We start from the raw sequence: 19,031 nt of genomic DNA, 5'->3' as shown, positions 1-19,031 counted from the left end.
GTATTTGTCTCGGTAGGCGTCTGCCTGTATCTGCCCTGTCATGGCGGAGGCCTCTAGTATTTGCCTCACTGGGTGTCTTCCTTGTATCTGCCCTGTCACGGCGGAGGCCTCTAGTATTTGTCTCCGGTAGGCGTCTTCCTGTATCTGCCCTGTCATGGCGGAGGCCTCTAGTATTCGTATCGGTAGGCGTCTTCCTGTATCTGCCCTGTCATGGCGGAGGCCTCTAGTATTTGCCTCACTGGGTGTCTTCCTTGTATCTGCCCTGTCACGGCGGAGGCCTCTAGTATTTGTCTCGGTAGGCGTCTGCCTGTATCTGCCCTGTCACGGCGGAGGCCTCTAGTATTTCTCGGTAGGCGTCTGCCTGTATCTGCCCTGTCACGGCGGAGGCCTCTAGTATTTGTCTCGGTAGGCGTCTGCCTGTATCTGCCCTGTCATGGCGGAGGCCTCTAGTATTTGTCTCGGTAGGCGTTTGCCTGTATCTGCCCTGTCACGGCGGAGGCCTCTAGTATTTGTCTCGGTAGGCGTCTGCCTGTATCTACCCTGTCACGGCGGCGGCCTCTAGTATTTGTCTCGGTAGGCGTCTGCCTGTATCTGCCCTGTCATGGCGGAGGCCTCTAGTATTTGCCTCACTGGGTGTCTTCCTTGTATCTGCCCTGTCATGGCGGAGGCCTCTAGTATTTGTCTCGGTAGGCGTCTGCCTGTATCTGCCCAGTCATGGCGGAGGCCTCTAGTATTTGCCTCACTGGGTGTCTTCCTTGTATCTGCCCTGTCACGGCGGAGGCCTCTAGTATTTGTCTCCGGTAGGCGTCTTCCTGTATCTGCCCTGTCATGGCGGAGGCCTCTAGTATTTGTCTCGGTAGGCGTCTGCCTTTATCTGCCCTGTCACGGCGGAGGCCTCTAGTATTTGCCTCACTGGGTGTCTTCCTTGTATCTGCCCTGTCACGGCGGAGGCCTCTAGTATTTGTCTCCGGTAGGCGTCTTCCTTGTATCTGCCCTGTCATGGCGGAGGCCTCTAGTATTTGTCTCGGTAGGCGTCTGCCTGTATCTGCCCAGTCATGGCGGAGGCCTCTAGTATTTGCCTCACTGGGTGTCTTCCTTGTATCTGCCCTGTCACGGCGGAGGCCTCTAGTATTTGTCTCCGGTAGGCGTCTTCCTGTATCTGCCCTGTCATGGCGGAGGCCTCTAGTATTTGTCTCGGTAGGCGTCTGCCTTTATCTGCCCTGTCACGGCGGAGGCCTCTAGTATTTGCCTCACTGGGTGTCTTCCTTGTATCTGCCCTGTCACGGCGGAGGCCTCTAGTATTTGTCTCCGGTAGGCGTCTTCCTGTATCTGCCCTGTCATGGCGGAGGCCTCTAGTATTTGTCTCCGGTAGGCGTCTTCCCGTTTCTGCCTTGTCATGGCGGAGGCCTCTAGTATTTGTCTCGGTAGGCGTCTGCCTGTATCTGCCCTGTCATGGCGGAGGCCTCTAGTATTTGTCTCGGTAGGCGTTTGCCTGTATCTGCCCTGTCACTGCGGAGGCCTCTAGTATTTGTCTCGGTAGGCGTCTGCCTGTATCTGCCCTGTCACGGCGGAGGCCTCTAGTATTTGTCTCCGGTAGGCGTCTGCCTGTATCTGCCCCGTCATGGCGGAGGCCTCTAGTATTTGTCTCCGGTAGGCGTCTGCCTGTATCTGCCCCGTCACGGCGGAGGCCTCTAGTATTTGTCTCCGGTAGGCGTCTGCCTGTATCTGCCCTGTCATGGCGGAGGCCTCTAGTATTTGTCTCCGGTAGGCGTCTGCCTGTATCTGCCCTGTCACGGCGGAGGCCTCTAGTATTTGTCTCCGGTAGGCGTCTGCCTGTATCTGCCCTGTCACGGCGGAGGCCTCTAGTATTTGTCTCGGTAGGCGTCTGCCTGTATCTGCCCCGTCATGGCGGAGGCCTCTAGGATTTGTCTCTGGTAGGCATCTTCCTGTATCTGCCCCGTCATGGCGGAGGCCTCTAGGATTTGCCTCACTGGGTGTCTTCCTTGTATCTGCCCTGTCACGGCGGAGGCCTCTAGTATTTGCCTCGGTAGGCGTCTGCCTGTATCTGCCCTGTCACGGCGGAGGCCTCTAGTATTTGTCTCGGTAGGCGTCTGCCTGTATCTGCCCCGTCATGGCGGAGGCCTCTAGGATTTGCCTCACTGGGTGTCTTCCTTGTATCTGCCCTGTCACGGCGGAGGCCTCTAGTATTTGACTCTGGTAGGCATCTTCCTGTATCTGCCCCGTCATGGCGGAGACCTCTAGGATTTGTCTCGGTAGGCGTCTGCCTGTATCTGCCCTGTAACGGCGGATGCCTCTAGTATTTGTCTCCGTAGGCGTCTGCCTGTATCTGCCCTGTCATGGCGGAGGCCTCTAGTATTTGTCTCCGTAGGCGTCTGCCTGTATCTGCCCTGTCATGGCGGAGGGCTCTAGGATTTGCCTCACTGGGTGTCTTCCTGTATCTGCCCCGTCATGGCGGAGACCTCTAGGATTTGCCTCACTGGGTGTCTTCCTTGTATCTGCCCTGTCACGGCGGAGGCCTCTAGTATTTGACTCTGGTAGGCATCTTCCTGTATCTGCCCCGTCATGGCGGAGGCCTCTAGTATTTGTCTCGGTAGGCGTCTTCCTGTATCTGCCCTGTCATGGCGGAGGCCTCTAGTATTTGTCTCGGTAGGCGTTTGCCTGTATCTGCCCTGTCACGGCGGAGGCCTCCAGTATTTGTCTCGGTAGGCGTTTGCCTGTATCTGCCCTGTCACGGCGGAGGCCTCTAGTATTTGTCTCGGTAGGCGTTTGCCTGTATCTGCCCTGTCACGGCGGAGGCCTCTAGTATTTGTCTCTGGTAGGCATCTTCCTGTATCTGCCCTGTCATGGCGGAGACCTCTAGGATTCGCCTCACTGGGTGTCTTCCTTGTATCTGCCCTGTCATGGCGGATGCCTCTAGTATTCGCCTCACTGGGTGTCTTCCTTGTATCTGCCCTGTCACGGCGGAGGCCTGAGGCCTCTAGTATTGTTCGCGGCGGCTCTGTAAGGGATCTGTCTCCTCGCCGTCTCAGGTGGCGTTGTGCTGCGGAGGCCTTGTCACCAGAGACTGCCAGCGTTCTTCCCACATTGTTGGCTCCGGCCCTTGTTGCCATGGAGACACAATGCAATGCGATCAGCCATCGGGGAGCTCTGCGCCGCCTGCCAATAGATCCGGCTGAGCTGCAGGAAGATGGCATCCTGTCACCTGCAGCTCGTCTCCAAAGGCAAAAATCCTACCTTATGTATTACTATTCTTAGACCGTGCCGTATACGTAGCGCCGCCGCCATACTAACTCGCCTGTATTAGTTGTTGCTATGGCGATGGTGTTTGCCTGCTCCTTTTAGGTTCTGTGAGTTTGGTTTCCGTTACACTTTTGCAGGCGGCCATGATGAAAATGGAAGGGGCCCTCCTGGAGCGCCGCTCATCACAAGAGCCCGTTGCGGAAATTTATGGACTAAAAGGGGCTAAAAAAAAAGGTTTTTGCCCGTAGCAACCAATCACAAAGTCGTTTAATTTTAATGAACAGAATGTGAAGTGAAGTCTGCGCTGTGATTGGTCGCTATGGACAACAGACATTGAAGTGAAAAATGCTTGTTGCTCATAACAACCAATCACAAAGCAGCTTTCATGCAGTCTGCTGTTGAATAAAAGCTGCACGGTGATTGGTTGCCACGGGCAACGTGCTTTTTCTTTTAGGGTATTTTTAGTCACTGAAATCACTCAAAAGCGCGACTTACGAGGAACTGTCACTTCATGTAAACACGGGATCCAACGACACGAAGTGGGAAGTCGCCCACTTGTCGAGTCACTTGGTTTTCGTCTCACCAAGACGCCATCGGCCGTGTGAACAGGTCATCTGTGCCGCGGGTCACGCCGCGAGTGATCCAAGAATGTAACGATGAATGTACCTCTAGGTTTTCTGCACGGAGCTGGTGGTCGGGTGTCTGGATGCTCATGCGTGTATTGGGCCGTATGTGCGCCGTTCTGCCCGCCGTGGCATCCTCTGGGCGACATAATTTGCAATCATAGCAAATCTTTTTCTCTTGCATTGCCCTGAATTATATTGCAGCTCGTGTGATACAAGGACAATATAACTTGTATATTACATGCGCTGCACAGGATCCAGCAACAGTATTCAAAGGCGGGGAGGGATTGCTGTAGTAACATGGCCGCCGAGGATCGGTAATACCCAGGATGGGTGGAGTCTGCAGATACTTGGGGTACCGAGGGGCACTACTGGTGGAAGGACGAAGCGACTGTAGAATGTTCTAAGCTCTTGCACCAAGATATCAGGGCATCGGACATCTCCCAGGGGTGCGGCCCATGGTGCCGGGTGCCCCTCAACTGATGACCACCCTGATGTAGACGGGTGATGGTAAATGTTGTCTTCTGGCATACAAATCGGGGTGCGGCCCATGGTGCCGGGTGCCCCTCAACTGATGACCACCCTGATGTAGACGGGTGATGGTAAATGTTGTCTTCTGGCATACAAATCGGGGTGCGGCCCATGGTGCCGGGTGCCCCTCAACTGAGGACCACCCTGATGTAGACGGGTGATGTTAAATGTTGTCTTCTGGCATACAAATCACCAAAATGAGGCTCATTGTGGCTTCCGTATAGCGGTGGTTTTACTGGCAGCGTTGCTTATAGACTGGTGGCACCACATGGCGGCACACAGTGCTCCTACTTGTACAAGTCATTCTGTTTTCTTTTTTTTTTTTTTTTTACCCCCTTTTAGTATATTCTCCCCAAGGACCACATTTGCTGTCTGTTTGCGCCATTTTTAGTGACCTTCCTCGGTGGTATGACGCCAATACCGAAGGTTCTTTCTGGGATGTACCGTAGTTCTAAAACTCCAAATGAACATTTCTCGCCGAGAAGCAATCTGCCCGGAATAACCAACGAGATCGTTAACGTTTCCGATGACGACGTGACTTATTCCAGACCTGATGGACTCTGGACTCCTGTTGTGCCCGCTGTGTGGCGCCCTGGCATGGACGGTGTTTGATACGCACTGATCACACGTTTGAAAGAAGAGTTTTATTTTCCACTTCCTCGGGTGTGGAGAACAATGGGAGCCTCTATGACGGCATGCGCTCGCCTCCTAATCCCATCTGGATTGCTGAGAGGTTCAATAATGTCACTAATGACATCAGATTTAATTATCAAATGTTGAGGCATAAAAGGCCTTTCAGCCGGCTATTAAACCGCCCCCTGTGCACCTTTCCATTCCACTTAGGGGACCCGTCACGGGATCTAGTCAGCGGGGCGGGGTGTATGGCTCTGTAGCCGCAGCCATTTATTTTCCATACTCTACTCCTTTCCACTGGAACACCTTTCTTGGGCTCGTTCCCCAGTCCTGCCAATGTGTATAATGGGTGGTCGCCACTGCTCAGTTGGGTGATGTCCCACTTGATTGACAGTCCAGTGCCACGTATTGAGTGGGAGCGGTGGGGACCACCCACGTGACAGCGCCAGGTAGCAGAGCCAGTCTTGGCGAAGGGTGATAAGTATAGAAAAAAATAAGAGGCGGCATAGGGTACGCTGGTTAATGGCCATAGAGCCGTGACCATGCAGTCCGCCCTCCTGACTCTATCCCATGGCATGTCCTCTTTTAAAGGGGTGTCTACTTTAGAAAAGTCATTGTCATATACACTATTAGGGATGCTTAGTTAATAGAGGGGGTCTCCTGTTCAGGACGCTCATCTCCTGGTCAAAGCGGAGAACATTTGCAAAGAGGGAATGCTGCTCTGGAGGACCCATCCTGTAATGAATTACACAGGCAACCCATTGATGTATATGGACACTATGTAATGCTTCATTTACCCTCTGGGGGAGCTGCAAGAAAATTGAACACTTCATACTAGCAGGTTTTCCTGCAGATCACAGCTGATTGCAAAGTGCTAGGAATTCCACCAATCAGCTTATTGTCAACATAACCTTCTAGCAAGTAGGGATTGTCCAAAGCAATGGACTCCTTTAATGTGTATTTAAGTCGAAGGAAACTGCACAGTAAAGAAGTGGCTGCCAACACCTTGAAGACCCGGGGGTCACGATAAGTGTATTCTTGTAGGGCATGTGCAGTGCAGATTTTTTTTTAACTCCTTTTCCTGCGTCATCACCTAGCAATGCTGCGGAATCCGCAATTGTGGAAGGGACGCGGATCAGAAGGCTTCCATTGACTTTCCAATGGAAACTGTCCTCGCGGAAATCGGAGCATGCCGTTTTTTGGTTGTTTTTTTTTCCCCCGCTCGTGTGCAGGAAGAATCCCTTTTCTATTCACATGAGTGTTGTGCGTACTTGCAGCGGGGATGGAAGTGTGATCGTTGGCTTTGCTCCACTTGAAACCAATGGGAGGGATGCCTTCCATTGCACTTCTGGGTTCTTATTACGGTGAGCGTTGGAAGTGTAATAGAAGGCATTGACTTAAGTGGGAGCAAAGCCATTGTATTACACTTCTGGCCCCGCTCACCTATGCGGAAGCCCGGACTGGTGGAGGTCCAAGCGGTAGACCCCTCATCAATAGTAAATGCCCTTGAAGTTGATGTATGGCTCAGTCTTGAAGGATACATATAGTAAAAGCTGTATAGGAGGAGCGCCGCTCCGGGAGTCGATGGACGTCTCTAAAGAACAATAGTTGAAGGATTTGGAAGCGCGCCTTTAACTAGAGGGGAGTTCTGGTAACGATGATGAAGACTTTCCTAATTTCAGGATCTCAGACGTCTTATTCAAGTTGTGGCCCCCTGAGACGTGGCATCAGCCGGTGTCTCTCTGTAGTCAGCCGATGCAGTTAATGACTTGTTCTACATACAGATTGTTATCTCCGGTGACAGAATTTGCAGAATGCAGGCTTGTTTTCAAGGGGGAGGGATGCGGGGCGAAAGGTCAGCGCTGAGCCGGGGCAGCAGCTGCCGTCTGCAGCGCTCTGGACATGGCAGAGGAAGGAGTCTCCTCAGCCCAGGATGGAACAAAGGGGTGTCAGCTGCGAAGCTTCGTAATCCCAACCGCAACCGGAAGGAGAATTTAGGATTCGGTTGCATGTGTCGGTTTTTCCTCCTTGGACCTCATAAGACGACAACTTGTTTTTATTTACTGCTGATCTTTAGTGGTTTTTAACGCCTCTTGTGTCTCTTTTTTAGGTGTCGAAAAACAAAGATGGTCGAGAACACAGCGAGATGGTATCGCCGACGGAGGAGGAAGTCTTCTGCTGGCCCGGTCCGAAGACGGTCATGTTGAGAAGGGCCTCGGAGGGCTTCGGTTTTACATTAAGGCACTTCATTGTTTACCCGCCTGAGTCTGCGGTCCAGACCTCGATAAAGGTGAGCGCCATAATCCGCGGTCTCGACCCGCTCGCCTCCGCACTCTGCTTGCTTTATTAGCAGACTTCCTTTCTGGGGTCTTCAGGTGGGAAGTAATCAGTTAATAAGTAATTTGTAGCTGGATTGTTTAGTGCCGCCTCCTGGAGCGGGCTGCTCCGGGGGCACGCTGGCAGCACGGAGGGTCGCCCGTTTGCCTGATACTGGCGGTTCTTGGTGTTGGACTAAGGCCGGTCTCACATGATCCGATTTGAATTGCGGATTCTGTGTTCGATGATCACGATAAAACGCGGGCATGGAAAGGCGTGGGTCTCCGATCTTTCCTTCACACTCATGGATATGAAATGCCTATTCAGTGAGCCGAAGAAAAATTGCAGCATGGTCTGTTTTGCACATGGGCCACCGGTACCCACATCCTCGCTAAGCCATGGCACATGAAATAAAAAATAACCTGACCACTTGAGATCCTCTGCGGTCACCCACATTATATGTTGGCGCCGTGCGCAGGGTCACTGGCCAGGCTCCAGCGTACAGAATCTGACCCATTCATGTGAGTCCGGCATTACCGGTGCAGTCGGAGAATCAGATCTCCCTGTCCACTGGATGGCGCTGCAGCCGGTCGCTGGATTGCTTTAGGCTGTTCACATGGGCCGAATTTGCCACGGATTTTCCTTCTGGACTCGCCGCTGTGAATATCCGCAGCGTCTACAGCAGCAGCACAACGGGTGGGACTGTGGGGAAAATCCGCTGCGGAAATAGATCTGTGGTACGGAACTTAAATCCGCAGCGTGTCCGTTATTGCAGTGGATTTACCGTGCGGATTTGAAGAGGGGCGCGTTTTTTGTACCAAAATTTACATCTCCTGCGGAATGTCGCTGTGGGCGCTCCTCAGCGCGTTCTGCCCCGTGTGACCGTAGACCTGTAAAACCCCTTCAAGGCAGTTATTGTCGATGACAGCTAATCTCCTCAGGCCTCGTCCGCACTGTTATAGCATTCCGTTGTGTCACCGGAGCGGCCCTTTAGAGGGTTAACAGCCGATTGACGTGAACGCTGGTTGTGGCTATTGCAAATGGGACGTCCGCTGTGAAAGGGCCGACACTGGCTGTGTACGGAGTGGGCTCGGCTCGGGGGGTACAGATATGTGCTGCGACATTAACGGGTTAATCTTTAGTCCTCTCCAACTTGTCGTAAAATTGCAGCTCCTTGCAGCCGTCTCAGGACATGCTGGGGGTTGTAGTTGTTGCAACCGCTTGCAAACCATAGGTTGGAGACACTAACTGTAGGCACGCCTAGGGGATGGCACTTTTGGCATGGATACCCATTAGTGAGTGTGAATGTATGTATGTGCTTATGTGTGTATGTATGTGCTTATGTGTGTATGTATGTGCTTATGTATGTGTATAATATATATATTCATTCATTCTCCCCTCGTGTCGCGCCCACCGCTCCGTCTTCCGAGGTTTTCTTCATCTTTCTGCGTTCCGTGCCGTCAGCAGGGATGACGTTCTTCTATGCACCATTTAATTCTTGCCACCCAGCGCTCCCTCGGGCTCTTACCCGCCCCTCCAGCAGCTGCAGGGAGCAGGACTCCTATCCCATGTGACCCAATGTCATCAGCACAAGTGTCTGCTGGGTGATTAACCCTTCGTCTCTGTGTAGACGCTCCGTCATTAGTCGCACAGTTCTCTCCTGCGCCCTGCTGGAATGCCGTTAATCTGCACGCCTGCAGGATCTAGCGTCTGGTGATATATAGGGTATTGCTGCCTGCCCTAAAGGAGCCCCATTAGTGCATTACACCTTGCTGTCAGTGAATGGAAACATTCTGTTTTTTTAGACCTGTCCTCTTCGCCTCCAGTCTACACTGATGAGCGAGGAGTGCGCAGACATGGATAAGTAAGTGCTGGCCTGGATCTCCATATTCCTAACAGAACGGCTCCTTCTGACATCAGGGGTTGGGATTATAGAACGGCAGAAGTGCGAAACGCGCGGACAAACCTATAAAACGGCCTTTTACTTCTGTTGCCGCCGTTAAGTCGCTGTTAATTGCACAAGCACATTTTTTTTCTTCTCTGCATCGGCCGACACTTTCTGGAAAAGTGAATAGGATTTGTTGGAACTGCGTATTGTCACGTTTTTACTCGCATGCCCGTGCATGTAGAGCGCATTTTCCAATTTCCAATTGGCGTCCTGCAAACACTGGTGCGAGCGGCCCAATACGTTCTGGACGTGCGGCGGTTTGGTTGCCTCCTCGGGGATAGAACGTGCTCGACGCATGATCTGCTGTTTCCTTTGTAGAAAGCCCTGGTCAAAGGCTTCAAAGCCACAATCATGGCCGCCCGGACTTCAGATCCGTAGAATGTCAGTGTTTGCGCAGATGCCATTAATGCAGATCACCGCTCTTCAAAGGGACACTTAGATGTTTAATAGTGATGTTAGAACAGGTACCTGTAATATCAGTGAGGCTTTGGGAAGAATAGCACTGCACTCACAGTAGCGATCGCCACCCTGACTGACGGCGCGTCGCTTTAATGTCATCATTGCTATCTATTTATATTTCATTGACGGGATTGTGTAGGATTTTCATCATAAGCCGAAGCCCATAAAGCCTGGGGGTGTAATGTAAGACTAGTGTGCTTGCCCTGCGCCTACACGATTGTGAGGACTTCTGCACCCCCCGTAGGGGCTCTCTGTAGCAGTAGCGAGGGGCTCGCTGTAGCAGTAGCGAGGGGCTCGCTGTAGCAGTAGCGAGGGGCTCGCTGTAGCAGTAGCGAGGGGCTCGCTGTAGCAGTAGCGAGGGGCTCGCTGTAGCAGTAGCGAGGGGCTCGCTGTAGCAGTAGCGAGGGGCTCGCTGTAGCAGTAGCGAGGGGCTCGCTGTAGCAGTAGCGAGGGGGGGGCTCGCTGTAGCAGTAGCGAGGGGGGGGGGCTCGCTGTAGCAGTAGCGAGGGGGGGGGGCTCGCTGTAGCAGTAGCGAGGGGGGGGGGCTCGCTGTAGCAGTAGCGAGGGGGGGGGGGCTCGCTGTAGCAGTAGCGAGGGGGGGGGGGCTCGCTGTAGCAGTAGCGAGGGGGGGGGGGCTCGCTGTAGCAGTAGCGAGGGGGGGGGGGCTCGCTGTAGCAGTAGCGGGAGGGGGGGGGGCTCGCTGTAGCGGGAGGGGGGGGCTCGCTGTAGCAGTAGCGGGGGGGGGGGCTCGCTGTAGCAGTAGCGGGGGGGGGCTCGCTGTAGCAGTAGCGGGGGGGGGGCTCGCTGTAGCAGTAGCGGGGGGGGGGGGGGCTCGCTGTAGCAGTAGCGGGGGGGGGGGGGCTCGCTGTAGCAGTAGCGGGGGGGGGCTCGCTGTAGCGGGGGTGGGGGGCTCGCTGTAGCGGGGGGGGCTCGCTGTAGCAGTAGCGGGGGGGGCTCGCTGTAGCAGTAGCGGGGGGGGGCTCGCTGTAGCAGTAGCGGGGGGGGGGGGGCTCGCTGTAGCAGTAGCGGGGGGGGCTCGCTGTAGCAGTAGCGGGGGGGCTCGCTGTAGCAGTAGCGGGGGGGGGGCTCGCTGTAGCAGTAGCGGGGGGGGGGCTCGCTGTAGCGGGGGGGCTCGCTGTAGCGGGGGGGCTCGCTGTAGCGGGGTGGCTCGCTGTAGCAGTAGCGGGGGGGGGGGGGGCTCGCTGTAGCAGTAGCGGGGGGGGGGGGGGGTGGCTCGCTGTAGCAGTAGCGGGGGGGGGGTGGCTCGCTGTAGCAGTAGCGGGGGGGGGTGGCTCGCTGTAGCAGTAGCGGGGGGGGGGTGGCTCGCTGTAGCAGTAGCGGGGGGGGGGGGGTTGCTCGCTGTAGCAGTAGCGGGGGGGGGGGGGGCTCGCTGTAGCATTGCTTTCAGCAGAGAATCCCTCCATCATATGGCAGGTGTTGCGATGCATTTGTGTTATACTGAAGCGATCCATGACCCTGTAAATGCCACCTGACGCGGGTCCTGAATAGGGCGCTGTGCATGAAGCCTGAGGCCATGTTCACATCGCTTGGATTTGCAGCGGATTTTCCCTGTAGGCTGTCCGCACAGACAATCGGCAGCACTTAGAGTAGCGGTGATGTGAATGAGATTTAGGAAAATCATTTACACGGTGCCGAAAAAATCCACCCAGAATCCATGCAGAATTTGCCATTTTTAAAGCTCCACCGCCATGAGAATGAAGGGTTGGGTGTGTTGGCGGTCCTTCCCCCTGTCGTCTGCTGTTGGGGGGGTTAGGCTTCTCTGGCACTGGCTGACCATCTAATAAGTACTGTGGTGTCCAGCCTTTGGGTTCTGCCGATGGTTTTTACATGCATGGTAACCACAAGACTGCCGGTAGACATAACTGTCCCAGAGATTGGTACAATGGCGGTTGTCCTATCAGAATCTGCCCCACATGTTATAAGATGTACGGTTTCCTTGCCTGAATTTGCATGGTATGTCCGTGCAAGGGGGGGCAGATGACTGGACCTCTGCTTGACCAGATGGAGGAAATATACTCCACGGACGTGCCAAAAGTCCTGGGATAGCAGTATGTAAAGTGATGATGAATTGGTGTTGCCTTAGGGGACGGCTTGGGAATGTAGGTCAGTGCAGCGTTCTTTAAGCTTCCATAGGATATGGAAGCAGAAGGCCCATTAGAGCACCTCTGTTATCACAACGCCGGACACAGCGCCTCACCTGGACGCTAAAGGACTTGCAACGTGGCGTGGTCCGATGACTCGGGGTACTGATTTGTTTTGAGCTGATGGTAGGGTTCATTTGTGGCACAGACCCCATGAAGCCATGGGGGCCAGCGGTCGTCAAGGCACTAGGCAGGCTGGTGTGTTCTCGCAGCATGGATTAGGTCCACCGGTCCACCTTAACACGTTATTGACCAAAGCCCTACTACATTTCACTGCTTGGTGACGATTTGCAGTCTGTAATGGACCTCATGTACCCTTACAATGGTGGGATATTCCAGCAGGGTAATGCACCGGGTCTTCAAGCTCAAGTTGTCCAGAATTGGTTGAACATTCTGAAGAGTCTCTATGAACGGTCCGGCCTGCATGATCCTCAGATGGGGCCCGGTGGAGAGGTCCGTTCACACCTGAGATCCTGGCACTACGTATACCCCGGAGCTGTGGGGCATCGAGACACTCAACATCCATCCAGACATCCTCTATCCACTTGTGGAATTGATGGCATGTCGAATTGCTGTACTTCCTCACGCTCAAGGGGTCCTATATGACCTTCCTGTCCCATGACCTTTGGCACATCAATGTGGAATTGAACATTGTAGACATTTTCGGCAACCTCCAAGCAATGAGCGGCCGGTGAGGCTCGTGGTGCCATTGGGGTATATAGACACACATGGTCTCCATTCACCTCTACGGGATTAAATAACCTGCTTCCGTAAGACAGGTGAGGTAATGGGTCAGGTGTGTGCGGACCCCGGGGGATGCTGCCTGCCAAGAGTTGGCTGATCTGTTGACTGTAGCGCTTCCCCCGCTTGTTCTCTCGGCGCTCCGACATCCTGCGGCAGGAAAGCCTCGTATTGTAGATGGAGGGTCATCGGATGTAAACGCTCCAGCAGTAATGTCAGCTTCCAATGCAGCGGCTCCGCTCCGGCTGTTTACGCTCCCGTCTTACAAGCGATAATCCCTTCCGGTACTTCGCCGTTCTGCCAAGGCTTTTTGATTCTTCCTTCTGCGGATTGTTAGTCAGCGACCGCTTCTTGGTGTCGTTGCTGAAGAACTCTGAAAAGCTCCTTATGTTTATTTCCCTGATGACACGAGACTCGGACTGTAAAAACAAGAACGCCTGCCAGATGGAGATCCGTCCAAGGAGGGCGGGTGATCCGGAGCCGCGGTTTAGGTGTGTGGATGTCATTTGTATATTGCGTCAGGCGTTGTACATGGGGGGGGGGGGGGCATTCATTTTATAAAGAGAATTGCGAAAAACTTCGTTGACTGTGATTGAAAGTATCCAGGGATGACACAACTATGATAGGGCAGATGAATCCATCTACAGAAAAGAAACTGCGCCGCCTTTCTATCAGCTCTGCCTGCTATTGCAGCCTTTCCTTGTGGTTGTCCAAGTTACATGAAATGCTTCTGAACAGGTCCTATAGCAAACAGCTGGTGCTGCCTGCTCCTCTCCGGCCGCCGGCGCGCAGCTGGTGCTGCCTGCTCCTCTCCGGCCGCCGGCGCGCAGCTGGTGCTGCCTGCTCCTCTCCGGCCGCCGGCGCGCAGCTGGTGCTGCCTGCTCCTCTCCGGCCGCCGGCGCGCAGCTGGTGCTGCCTGCTCCTCTCCGGCCGCCGGCGCGCAGCTGGTGCTGCCTGCTCCTCTCCGGCCGCCGGCGCGCAGCTGGTGCTGCCTGCTCCTCTCCGGCCGCCGGCGCGCAGCTGGTGCTGCCTGCTTACTTCATCTTTACAGGCTGCAGCAGCTTGTTTGTAGACTGCTCAATGGCTGAACTCTGTAATCCTCGCTGTCATTGGCTGCAGCAGCAGGTTTACGGGATGTCACAGGCAGCCTGTAAACGACACAGCGGTGCCCTCCCGGTGCGGCGGGAAGCACTTCTGTAACTTGGACAACCCCTTTAAAGAGGTAGATGATGGAAGAAAAAGGTAAAAAAAAAACACCTTTGTTCCTGGTGATTAGATAAGTAAAAACCCGTGCCTTATAAGGGTGCAGTGCCTCTGTGGGGGAGTCCTGCTCCCGATGAGACCCCTCTGAACCCCGGTGGGTCCTCAGTAATCCAGAAAGAACATCTTCGGGACTTGTAGCCGATAAGCTGTGATACCGGACACAACTCATGGAAAGGCCTGCGTGTTCTGCTGTGGGGGAGGGTGCTGGAGTGTCCCCCTCTGTAGCGGACCGGTCCGCCCGCTGCTCATGTCGTGCCGCGGCCTCCATGCTGCGCATACTGCGGTCTGTCACTTATTGCAGCTGAAGTTTTACTGATTAGGAACTGTAGGAGTTTCAGCCGAGTTCTGATTCTTTTCCCCTCTTATGTCTTGCAGGATGAAGATTCCGGCGGCCGCGGAGGTGAGTTCAGCTGCCAGATTGTTTGCTTCAGTCATGTAAAGTGAATAGTTGTGTCTCCGGGCTTCAGCCAATAAGACGGTCCGGATGGAGTCATATCCCCGGCTGGAAGCACATCCGCCAACCGGTCACATACAGGAAAACTATACATACTTGTCAGTCTCTAGTAAGCTTCAGAGCTGCATTCATTATTCTGCTTGTAGAAATCAGAAAGGGTCATGTGTGCTGAATTACGCCACGCCGGTCCCATAGTCCTCCATCCCTGTCCTTACACGGTGCAGAGGAGGAGAAACGTGGACTGCGGCGGTGCCGGCGTAGATGATGCGTTCTTCCTCACAAAGCTAGAGCGGTGAAGCGGGCATAGAACCCTAAGACATCACATGACCGGGCCCCTTCAGTACTAGAGGGGACCACTTATTAAGGAAACGTGTTGAGTGACCCAACAGAGTCGAATGCTGTTTTGGGTCGGACTTTGCTAAAAGCTGATTGGGGCCCCAAGCAGAATGTCGGGTGGTTTTTGAGTCGGCCGAAGCTGCTGAAAGGTCTTTGTCTTTTACATTGAGTAAAAAAATTCTCAAAAATCCTTTGGGGGTGTAACGAACTGTTAGGCCGCCTGCAAATGAACGGATTCGCACTGCAGACCGCGATCCGCAGCACATGCAGTTCGTAACATGCTACGTAAAAATGCTTCTTCCTGCGCATTCGTGGAAACCAATCGCAGCACGTTCTATTTTAGTGCGGATCCCGCACGGACGGCTTCATTGACTTCATGGACCCGTAGCCCAAAGGGAAGCCGAGCCGCCAGTCTGCACCTACACGAAATGTTCTGGTTTTTTCCCCTATACGTCGCTGGCAGGGGATGCGCTGACAGGCCGGGGTGGTGATGTGCGGCCGCCGACGGCTCCTCTTCGTGTAGGATATTTGCTGTAGAGGTCTTTGGCGCGCAGAGCCTCGTCCGGCATCTCCTGTTCCTTCCTGTCCTCTCAGGGAGGTTCCATTTATTTAAGCAAAACCCCACTTAGAGGTCTGAAAGCTTCTGCCGTCTATTTGACTTCCTTCTAGTGCGTCGGGCCGCGGCGACGCCATGTTTGTTTCTTGACAATTACCATATGGAGAGCAGGTGACAATGGACAACACGCGGGGTTAATGCACCCCTCTTACAGGTTCTGAGCGGCTCTTGCGGTGGCTGAATCCTGTTATCGCGCCGGCGCGGCTTATATCGAACATGTGAACACCAAAAATACGACATCGCAGTATCGCACGCTCCTTCTATACTGTAAAAGGCTCTTAAAGGGGTATTCCAGAGTTTAACTGATCTATCCCCTTAATAGACCATCAGTAGTGGGACGGGGGTCTGCCGCTCAGGGGTCCGGTCCGGTCCGCTGTCTAACTTTTTTAGCATCCTTCTCTTTTTTGCAATGACCCCCACCCCCTTTTTTCCCCCTAAAACTTTGCAAGTTCAAGCCCCTCATGGGGACTAAAGAGAAACGGGTTGATCACTGGCAGAAATATATACTGCAGTAAGCAATTTATTAAGTCTTGCTACAGGCCCGGCTTAATAGGCAGAGATCCAGCTCTGGGGGCTTCTCTAGCTGTCATGACATCTGGAAGGCAGCAGCTCGGGATTCCATCATGGGAAGGGGTGGATGAGTTTGGGACCCCCTAACTCCAATCAGGGCATTTAAATGCTGTCAGAATTGAAGGGTTAAAAGCTGCGATCGGCGTGAAAGCTGATCGCAACGTTTGTGGCCGGGTGTCAGCTGTTAGACAACTTACGCTGGCCGTGTATAGGGCAGGAGCCATAGGGATCCCTCACACTTCGGCGTACATATACATCCTGTGGCGCTCCCGTCCCGCCATATCTTGTCTTAGCGATTCCATGGCAGCCGAGATGCATTTTATGTCTTGTCGCCAATGGCGCCAACACTTGGAGTCCTATCTTTTCCAGCTGCTTCCGCCCGTTGTATCTCACTTTGTGTTTGAAGAAATCTCCTTTTTTTGCGCCATTCTTTCTGAATTTCCCTGTATTGCCCCTAGATTCCTATACCTGGACTTCCCGGGCGCCTGTGGATGTGGTCTGAGGAGGAGGATGCTGCGACTGCTTGTAATTCCTGATGAGTTTAGGTCCAAGACGCGTCTATCTTCACTTTTAGAGAATAAGCCCCCTATTTGTCCTTTGGTTTCCGGGTATTAGGCGCTCGGTGGACGATGTCGTCTAGAGGGTTCGGCCCGATTCTTTTCTACGTCTCTGTATAAAGTCGCCGCGTTTTCTGTTCATCGCTGCTTCTGTTTCTTTTAGACTTATTGTTAGAGATGGAGCGCCATCTAGTGGCCATTCAGGCAAATGAGCGCAGGATTTCGGTGCCGATCTGCAGCTGGTTTCACCCCATAAAATTTCATTTCAATTAAGGGTGCGATGTGCTGCGGATCCACGATAGTCTGCAGCAAATCAGCGACGCATGAGGCGCACTTAAGGGCTCATTCACACAGGCGCATGCCGGCTGCAGTTCGTGATCACGGAGGGTATTCATGGGCAGAGAATCGCCTGTTCGCTGCCTATTTTGGCCCTACTAGAAGGTTTTTGTGTGCATAATTGCTGCGTATTGACATGCCAGCTGCGCCCGTGAGTTCTTATGCGCTAATATGCAGTGAATACGTGTAGCGTGCGGATTTCCGCGGTCCCGTTGACCTCAATGGCCTATATCAGTCCTTGCTGTGGCCCAAAATATGCTGCATGTTTTTTTTTCCACGTGATCGAAAAACGTGAATAATCTGCAGATGTGAATAAAATCATTAAAGTAACCGTGTTTTATTCACGCCGTATTACGTGCCTAAAAAGTGAGCGCATAAAACGGAGGGTATTTCCGTGAATGAGCCCCGATACTGAAGCCCATCTGAAGGCCGGTGGAGCCAAATGTTCTTCTTACTGCAAAAGTTTATATTGTTGGCATTCTAAGAATTTCACACAAATGCATTAAAAGATTTTTCAAGACTAAAGTATTGTTGGCGTTTGCGCAGGAAGGTCCTCCATGTTGAATCGTGGGGGGCCGCCGGCTGGGACCCTGGGCAGTTTGAAGCAGCTACATGTGACATCAGCTTTATAGCGATGGATGTAAATGCTGTAGTGCAGTACACAGATTGCTGCTTATTATTGGGCCCCCCGGGCTTGCAGTCTAGATTTGTCTGTAAGGATGTTTTTGGGAGGACTGAACTATTTGAAGGGAAACCTGCACACTGGCAGGGAGGACCTACCAACCCCTATGCAGAGTTTACCATTGGGTAGACTTGAAGTCGGGACCCCAGTGCTACGAGGAAAGCCTGCGAACCTCTGAGACACTGTGGTTCAAGTTCGCAGTATTAAGCTGCTATACCGGGCATCACCACTATGAAGTGTACAGCACTGTTCCTGGTTTGAAGTGTCTCCTGTTCAGCCGACTGCAGATACATTATCTTAAGGGTGGGTCATCTCAGAAAACCCATTTAGTGTTGGTTCACACATTGCAGAAACGCTGTAGTTTTTCCACAAAACACAGTGGATTTTCTCCTGTAACTGGACTGGAACTCTAACTTTGTTGCAGAAATTCCACCAATTTTTGCAGCGTGTGACGCACCGTTGGAGGGGAGCGGTCATGACCTTAGGGCCCATAAATTACGCAGGAACATGGAGTCTGGCGAGTATCATACAGCGCCCCCTGGGCTTCACGTTTGCCTTTGAGCCCCATAATGTAGTGAACATCGTCGGGGCGCTGTTCAATAATCCTGCGGTCCCCGTGAAGTTTGTGCGCACGCAGCCGCTCTCCACACAGTCCCATAGAAATGCTGGGAGAGACATCAGTCGCGTTCCCTGCGGGAGCGTCACGAGGGCGCAGCGTGGCAACGGGGCACCCAGTGACTATACAACCAGCGGGCCCCGTTCCCTGACCTTTAAGCCCCAAGTTACTGCAACCCGACAATCAGAAGAAATCCGCAGCTGATGGACGTCTTGGTCGGGTCCCAGCAGCTTGCAGTGCTGACATGCTCCTTCACGTAAGGATGCCGCGGACGGCGGCTATGGTGCGAGTTGTGGCTTCAGTCTGTCGCCGTGTAGCCGCAGCGTAAATACAGAGAGCGGGAATTTGGGAAAATTACAAACCATTCGTGCCCCGATATGGCAGCGTTACATTTTGACACTCTTATTTGGCCACCTGAGTTGGCGCTGAATGTGTCCGCAGTATTGTCCATTACCGGGACGCAGGGTCACAGCTCTCCCGTGATGAGCCACACGAGGGGTCGGAGGCCGTAGGGGTCTAATAGCTGCCGCTGTCCCTCCTGTCCAGGACTTACCCACGGACCCCTGGCCGCTCCCGGACCCTCGCTCATCCTCCAGGGCTCTAAGCCTACATTGTTTTACTTGTAAATGTATTTGTGGCCGCCGTGTAATAAGATATTATTGACCAGTACGGCATTCCTGCTAATGATCCGGGACGCGGCGGGGCCGTCATGTTACCGATGTCAGTAATGTCGCAGTTAAGAATAGTCCGGCATCTCGGGAATGTCCCGTCGCTGGAGGGTCCGCGCCTTTTAGATGATTGTGATATTTTGGAGTCATTTCATCGGGGGTTAATCGGTGCAGCCGTGCTCAGGCCCTCATACGGTCTATGGATGGGGAAGACCTCGCCGGTCAAGTGTCAGCGTGCAAGAAAGGTAATTGAAACTTC

At 53.5% G+C, this 19,031-nt stretch overlaps 1 protein-coding gene across 2 annotated transcripts in view; it reads left to right on the top strand.

Annotated features, from left to right (window-relative positions):
• The window catches only part of ARHGAP21 (Rho GTPase activating protein 21), a 151,148-nt gene that overhangs the window by 51,186 nt on the left and 80,931 nt on the right, over positions 1 to 19,031 (top strand). For both annotated transcript variants that reach the window (XM_066585526.1, XM_066585524.1), the window contains exons 2-3: positions 7,159 to 7,338; positions 14,313 to 14,337. In XM_066585526.1, the coding sequence (XP_066441623.1) occupies positions 7,159 to 7,338; positions 14,313 to 14,337 (205 nt within the window). The remainder of the gene's footprint in view (positions 1 to 7,158; positions 7,339 to 14,312; positions 14,338 to 19,031) is intronic.

The sequence above is a fragment of the Eleutherodactylus coqui genome, chromosome 12, assembly GCF_035609145.1.
Source record: "Eleutherodactylus coqui strain aEleCoq1 chromosome 12, aEleCoq1.hap1, whole genome shotgun sequence".
NCBI lineage: Eukaryota > Metazoa > Chordata > Amphibia > Anura > Eleutherodactylidae > Eleutherodactylus > Eleutherodactylus coqui.
This window is presented reverse-complemented; position numbering and strand designations above follow the sequence as displayed.